Consider the following 7349-nt stretch of genomic DNA (forward strand, 5'->3'; position numbering starts at 1 on the left):
TCTACCATGTAGGTCCTGAGTATCAAACTCAGGTTGTCAGGCTTGGGAGCAAGTACCTTACCCACTGAGCCATCTTGCCTCATCCCCATTGGTTGCTCTCTTCTCCCCTCCGTACCTCCCCAGATAACAGGAGCTATCACTCAAGAGTCTTGAACTGCTGAAGGGTCAGGTTTTAATGTCCCAGTCGTCAGGCCCAGCCAGTCCCCACAGCCCTGCTGTTTACTCGGGGGGTGGCCGGCCCGCTTCATCTGGGCCTTCTGTACTGGCTGCCCCATCATCGTCAGGCACCAATTCCACGTCCAGTTCCAACTGGCCCATGTAGAGACCTACTGCGCAAGCCCAGAGCAGACTGGCAGCCAACACTGCCCCGACACCAGCGGCAGCACCAGCAAGCGACAGTTGCATGGGTCCCCGCAGTGATGCTAGACCCACTGCATAGGAGGCTCCACCCCACACCACGCATAGGCCACCCAGCAGGAAGAAGCCTGTGGAAGAAGGAGCAGTAGTCAATAGTTACAGGGTCCAGGGTATCCCAAGGGGCTGCCAGGGCGATGGGTGGGGAAGATGAGTCAGTATGAGCACTGGGCCGGGCAAGGCTTCTAACATCAGCTCGTGAGAGGCTGGAGGAGTGTCAGCTAACGGAAGCTTTATTCAGGCAATTTAGACCTTCTCAAAATAACATGGGGCGGGGGCAGGGAGGAGCTAGTGCTGGAGAGATGGCTCCAAGGTTAAGAGCACTTGTTGCCCTTGCAGACGGCCTGAGTTCAGTTCCCAGCACCCACGTGGTGGCACCTCCAGTCTGAGGGGCTCTGGTGCTTTCTTGTGGCTCCATGGGTACCAGGCAGGCACACGGTCTCCATATACACTGAAAAGTTGGAGATGTAGTTCGGCTGTAGAGTCCCTGCCTAGAATCCCCCAGTGAGGGGTTGGGGGCGTGGCTCAGTGATACAGCACTTAACTAGTAGGCTGTTTTCCTTCCCATTATAACTATAAGTAAACAAACTAATAAATAAGGCAGACAGGGGCTCAAGTACATGAGCCACGTACACTAGACTTTGTAAACAGGCATCTGGGACTTGGAGGTGAAATCCAGTATCCAAAGGGGCTGGTCAAGGGGTACAGACAAAGGTGTACACTTAAGTCAAGGCCACTTGCAAACAGTCTGGAGGACTCCTCCCAATGCCGGTGAAGGAGGTGTAGGAGGGCCTTACACCAGTGGGGTCAGAGAAAAGGGGGTGCTCTCCTTTTACAGCTGTTAAAGTAGAAGAACCCACAACTGGAGGAAAGGGGGGAAGGGCCCCCATTTCTCATAGGGGATAGTCTATACTCACCATAGGCAGCTTCCCGGCCCATGTCACTCTGCATGAAGGAGATGACTCCAATGCCTGATGCCAGAAGTCCATTTCGGAACCAGGAGAGGAAAGCTGCGGGGAGTTGGGGGTTGGAGTTCTGCATGAGTCAAGCCCTGCTTCCTAGATCCCTTCTCACCCTACTCAGCCACAAGACGACGGTATTCTAGATGCGGATCCCTTCTGGGAAGCCCCATGCAAGTCCCATTCCTTTACCCTTCTGTCCCAGACATTCAAAATCCAGAGCACGAATTGAAGACGTTCAGGCTGAGGATAGAAAGTCTCCCCAAGCCGGCTCGCTTGTGTATTCTTTACTCTTCTCTCTCTCTTCCTCGGACCTCTGGGAGAAAGTTCTCCAAGCAGGCCCGCCTTCAGCTTCCCCTTTCTGCGTGGTAACGGCTCCTACATGGCCGTCAAAAGGCGGTTCCCACTACTAGCCCCATTCTATACCTGCCAGGCTCCAGTCCCCAACCCATTGCCATGTTTGAGATTCCACCCCCTGCAGCCTAGAACACCTCTCCCTCCAATCAGCAGCCACCTTCTCTACCATTGGTTACACGCTGGTCCAATCCGGAACTTCCCCATCTTCTGCGGGTAGCCACACTCTTGTTTTATTCCAAGTGGTCCCCTCTGTCTGCAATCCTAACCGATACCCCTGTCGCAGGCAACTTGTTCCCTCCCAGCTGCCTCTGGGACGGTCTTTCATCTGGGCAGTGTGGTGCTGCCAACTATCTCCCCTAACCTAACCGTAACCCCCACACACACTAATCCCTGCTGTATCTCATTAGCCAGGACCCGAAAGATGGTGCCCTATGGGGCCAAGCTGCAAAATCTCCTACCCCCCACCCCAACAACGTTTCCCTACGCCCACATGAAGAAGCTGCCCCCATGAGCACAGGCCCTGCTCCCAGCAGATGCTTGCCTTACTCTCGCCGCCCACTCCCACGTGCACACCGGAACCCCTCTCCTTGTATCGCGAACGACCCCGGCACCTGCCACTGACCTGTCTCGTGTGCCTTGCGGAGGAGCCAAGCGTCCGCGCGATCCAGCTCGGACACCGGGGGCGGCGAGGCTCCCGCGCGTGGACCGTGGCCGGGGGCGAAGGACCCGCGCGCGCCCCCGCTGCGGGGCCGCTGAAGCGGCTGCAGAGACCCCCGGAAGCGCAGGCGGGCAAGGCGCGCGACCCGAGCCCACCACCAGCCGCCTCCCATGGCTCGCAATGGGGCCGCGACACGCGCTCCGCCCCACGGGCCTACTGTAGGCTGGAAGTCACATCACTCACGAGAAGTGACGCGACTATTGGTGATCTGCCCGTAACTCAGTCCCGGAACGTAATGCCTATTGGTGTATCTGGCTGTGTCTCCACCTCAGTTATGTGTGCCGGTAGTGTGCAACCCACCTCATTTATTATCAGACTACAAATCCCAGAGATCAATGTACGGCAGGCAGTTCGACCTGCAGAAGGGTGAGACGCAATGTCTGCTGGGACTTGTAGTTTCAAAAAAGTAACTGCTCTCAGCTCGAAAACAAAAAAATTGTACCAGTTGCTTAAACTAGTTGCAAAACTGTAGTGAACGCACAAAAACAACTACCAGTTACCTCATTACAGAGGACACACAACTATTTTGTTGTATTCCTCTTCAGTCTGTCATCTATGCGATGTTAATAAGATGCCATTTCTGAGCATTCATTTTGTCCTTACTTACATTTTTTTTCCAAAACATTATTACCGATCTTATCCCCGGGACTGGGAATCAAACTTGGTCATAGTGGCAGAGAGAGTATGTAATAGAAGAGAGACTGCAGAGGAGAAGCAGACAAGAGAAGACTCGGGACCTGGCAAAGATCCCTGTTGACAGCCACAGACAACCCAGAAGACCCAGGAGATGCCAAAAACAGCTTCAGAGAAAGAAGCTAAGGGGAAGCCCCAAAGATCAAAAGCGCCCCCCTGCATGGTGATTAAGAAGTGACCAGCATCACTGTGGTAAAATCTTCTGGGAAATGGCACCTGAGAGCACAAAAAAAGCCTTGGTTCCAGAAAGCCAAGGCTCTCTGAAGCTGGTATTGGTTTTGAAGGCATAAAGAATAGCTGAGGTTTGCGACTGTGAGAGGCCATGGAAGGCCATTGGCGAAAATACAGCCTCAGATGTAGTTGTCAATCCAGGTCTGAGGGGGTTATGCAAAAGCTTGGCAACATGAAGGGAGCCTATGAGAAGCTATTGGTGAAGCCTAGTTGCAACGGAAGAACCCTGTGTCTCGGAGATGCCAGTACCATGGGCTCATCACCAAGAACAACAGCGAAGGTGCAGTAGATGAACCTGAGTTTAAAGTGCCACAGAGGGCAGAGCTGGAGAGGTGGGTGACGCCAGCCCTTAGGAGGAGCCCAGAAGATCATGTGTGGATCCCAGACATTGAAATGAGAAGCTGTAATATTGAAGCTGCCTCGGAGACCCCACGATGTTAAAGATGCCAGAGCCATGGAATACCTGCCAAGGAAAGCTGCTAGCAGGGAGTGGAACCAGCCCAGGAGAAAGAAGTTGATTGCAGTCAACAAAGATGAAAAAGAAGTTAAAGATCTGAAGAACGCTTTGACAACAGACATAGATATGGCAGACCTTGGAGTTTGCCTAGATGGTTGCCTGCCTTAATTTGGAGATTACAGTTGGATGGATCTCAGAAGAGACTTTGGACTTTTAAAAAAGATTTATTTATCTTATGTATATGAGTGCACTGTAGCTGTCCTCAGACTCACCAGAAGAGGGCATCTGGTTTTGAACCATTACAGATGGTTCTGAGCTGCCATGTGGTTGCTGGGATTTGAACTCAGGACCTATGGGAGAGCAGCAAGTGCTCTAACCACTGATCCATCTCTCCAGTCCTGAACTTTGGACTTTTAACTGCTATAGACTATGGGGACTTTGGAAGTTGGACTAAAAGTACTTTTATTAAGCCATGTTTAGGTATGGCCCCCATAGACTCATGTGTCTGAACAAGCCTATGGGGTCAGGGAGTGGAATGTGATGGTTTGCATATGCTTGTCACAAGGAATGGCACTATTAGAAGGTGTGGCCTTGTTGGAGAAAGTGTGTCACTCTGGGGCTGGGCTTAGGACCCTTTTCCTAGCTGTCTGAGGATTCTCAGCCTGTTCCTGGCTTCCAGATGTAGAACTCTCAGCTCCTCCTGCACCATGCCTGCTTGGATACTGCCATACTATTGTCTTGATCATAATGGACTGAAACTCTGAGTCTGTAGGCCAGCCACAATTATATGTTGTCATTTATAAGACTTGCCTTGGTCATGGTGTCTTTTCACAGCAATAAAACCCTAAGACACCGACCTAAGTTTGAACTCAAGTAAATTAAGAGGCTGGTGCCTAGCATTCGTTTCCAAGTTGCCCCGCAACAAAACCTGACCCTAGCTCACTCTCTTGTGCTCTTGCTCTCCCCCCTTGCCCCTCCTCCCTCTCCATGTGCTCATGGTTGGCCTCTGCTTCTCTGCTCCTTTTCTCTCTCTCTGCCCCTACTACCCTCTTAACCCTACTCCCCATGCCCTGAATAAGCTCTATTCTATACTATTAAAAACAAAAAAACAAAAAACAAACAAACAAACAAACAAACAAACAAACAAAAAAAACCTGACCCTAGCTACAGTCTCTAATCCCCAATAAGACCAGCATTTCTAGGTTTCACCCTTGTCAAGACCAGCATCCCCAGATTATTCCCCCAACAAACCTGCACCTCAAGATTACAAGCCCACCCCCTGCCTAATGACTACCAATGCAGAAGGGAGCAAAAAAATGTTTATAATATGATTCCCAGCACCACCCAATTATGTTAAAGGCCACAGTAACTTTCCGATTAGATGTTTGCACATGTACTCCCTTCTTGCTGCTTACTATAAAGCCTTGTCCTAACATACATTCAGGGCTCCCCTGCCACCAAAACCATCCTGCGTGACTGTTCACTGGCTAGAATAGAATAAAGACCATGCTGTGAGTTGCATCAGATCGGCTCCTGACTGGTTTTTTGTTTGTTTGATTGGTTGTTTTGTTTTGTTTTGTTTTGTTTTTGAGGAACCACTAACATTTGTTCTAGAACCTTCTTGATCAGGAATCCACCAGCCTCTTCCTCAGTAATGCTGGGATCAAAAGCTCATGCCAGCACCGCCTGACCTTTCTCACCTTTTGTTTGTTTTGTCTTGTTTTTGGACACAGGGTCTCTCTACAGAGTGCTGGCTGTCCTGGAACTCAGTGTAGACCAGGCTGACCTCCAACTCACAGAAATTTGCCAGTATCTGCCTCCTGAGTGCTGGGATTGAAGGTTTGTGAAACCATATCTGGCTTGAATCTGGCTTTTTTTTTTTTTTCAAAAGAAAATAAATCAAGGTGACAAGATAAAGGATTAGCGAGTGTGGCAGCCAGTCCCCACTGTGGCACCTTCGTAAGTTACAGTTACCATGTGCCACCAGAACTTGTCTGTCTGACAGTTGGTATTAGAGACGTCCAGCGTGGAGAGGCAGCCTCATTGGTGAGGGGTTCAGCCCCCGGCACTGTGTAAACCTGGCATGGTATCCACACTGTCAGTCATTCCAGCTGGGGTGTAAAGGCAGGAGGAAATGCTGGACAGCAGAATATTCCAAACCAGCCAGGCCTGGATGACCCTGTGTGAAAGGAAGAGTCTGGCAGAAGTGACTGTTGGAGGACAGTCTTAGGAACAGATGCTTGTTTCTGTGCATCCCCCATCTAGACATCGTCCGGACATAGGCCTTGTCAATGTGGTGCGAAGATGCTCCCCAATTTTCTCTGACTGGATAATAAAAGGCTGAGCAGCCAATGACTGGGCAGGAGAGATAGAAATGTTGGACTGACCAAGCCAGCTCAGTCAGCCAACCAGGTCTCAAGGGCGGGAAGGAGGGAGGGTTAAAGTTAAAAAAAAAAAAAAGAGTCAGTTAGACAACATTATAGTATGGACCCAACAAATGCTGAACTGGGTCTAATTTTTTCCAGTCATTCTAGGTACATGCAAAGAAGTTGGCCAGTTCTAAGGCATAAACAAAGTAGTCAAGGAACAAACAAGACCCCAGATTTCTTCACACTGGACTGCCCATTCCAGTCAGGGGCCCTGAGGGAGAAGAACGGGGTCAGGGGGAGTTGGCTACGAGGCAGATGAGCCTTCAGGAGAAGCTCTATGAGGCAGGTGGAAGAAGATGGTCACTATGATAAGCCACCAAGAGAATATTCCATGAGGACAGACTGATACAGCAGTGTGAGTGAGAGAGAAACTAGATTCAAGGGGGGGGGGGGGCAGGGAGCAGTGTATGATGGGAAGTAGCTAGATAACACAGAGGGCTAGGGAAAGCTTGTTGAGCCAATCAATAGGTCTCCTCTCAATCATTTTGGAGCAAGTCAGGTTAGGAGAAAAAAAAAACAGCACCTTTAAATTTCATTCTATAAATGACAAACTTTGACAGTGTTATATTCTGGATGTGCTGTGTGGGAACTTAGCTACCCTGCTGTGAGTGCTGGGGAGGAGAGGAACGAGGTCCAGGTCCTAGCACTCAACCAATTCCCACCTCTCACGCATCTGAGAGCACAAGGCCACCCCAGGCCCTGCCAAGTGTCTAAATAACTGCAGCCCACCCTTGAACTTCAGGACATACGGAACACAGCCACAAGGCTTAGCCACTCTGGATGCTGACTCAGGAACCACGTCAAGTGATATGGGCCAAGGGTCATTTCCAGTTGGTAAATTTGAGTACAGCTATCTGAGAGAGTGTCATCTACGGTAGTCATAGAAAAAGAAAGTGAACAAGTGAACGGGAAAAAGAAATTAAAAAAAAAGAAGAAAGGACATTGTAGTGGGCTGTTGTCTTGATACTGTTTGTATTTTGATGTCAATTTTGTTTTTCTCAAGAGGGGTGGCCCCAGAAGAGCAGCCGGTCACATAGTCAGATGATGTCATGTGAATTTTAACTGGTTAATAAAGACTAGAGCATGTGATT

General features: G+C 50.0%; 1 protein-coding gene across 1 annotated transcript; it reads right to left on the reverse strand.

Annotated features, from left to right (window-relative positions):
• Positions 1 to 89: 89 nt before the first annotated feature.
• Positions 90 to 2653, reverse strand: TMEM160 (transmembrane protein 160). The gene is made up of 3 exons (XM_080908264.1): positions 2353 to 2653; positions 1332 to 1424; positions 90 to 485 (listed from the first exon to the last, which is right to left on the reverse strand). The coding sequence occupies exons 1-3, from the start codon at positions 2558 to 2560 to the stop codon at positions 220 to 222; spliced, it is 567 nt and encodes a 188-aa protein (XP_080764390.1). The 5' UTR covers positions 2561 to 2653; the 3' UTR covers positions 90 to 219.
• Between the last annotated feature and the right edge of the window lie 4696 nt (positions 2654 to 7349).

The sequence above is a fragment of the Micromys minutus genome (genome assembly GCF_963924665.1).
Source record: "Micromys minutus genome assembly, chromosome: 32".
Lineage (NCBI taxonomy): Eukaryota > Metazoa > Chordata > Mammalia > Rodentia > Muridae > Micromys > Micromys minutus.

Excerpts from the sequence above, each read along its gene's own strand:
- TMEM160 (XM_080908264.1), bottom strand. The coding sequence starts at position 2,560 with ATGGGAGGCGGCTGGTGGTGGGCTCGGGTCGCGCGCCTTGCCCGCCTG. Across the intron at positions 1,425-2,352 it reads CCGCAAGGCACACGAGACAG|CTTTCCTCTCCTGGTTCCGA; the intron begins GTCAGTGGCAGG and ends AACTCCCCGCAG. Across the intron at positions 486-1,331 it reads GGGCCGGGAAGCTGCCTATG|GCTTCTTCCTGCTGGGTGGC; the intron begins GTGAGTATAGAC and ends CTTCTTCCACAG.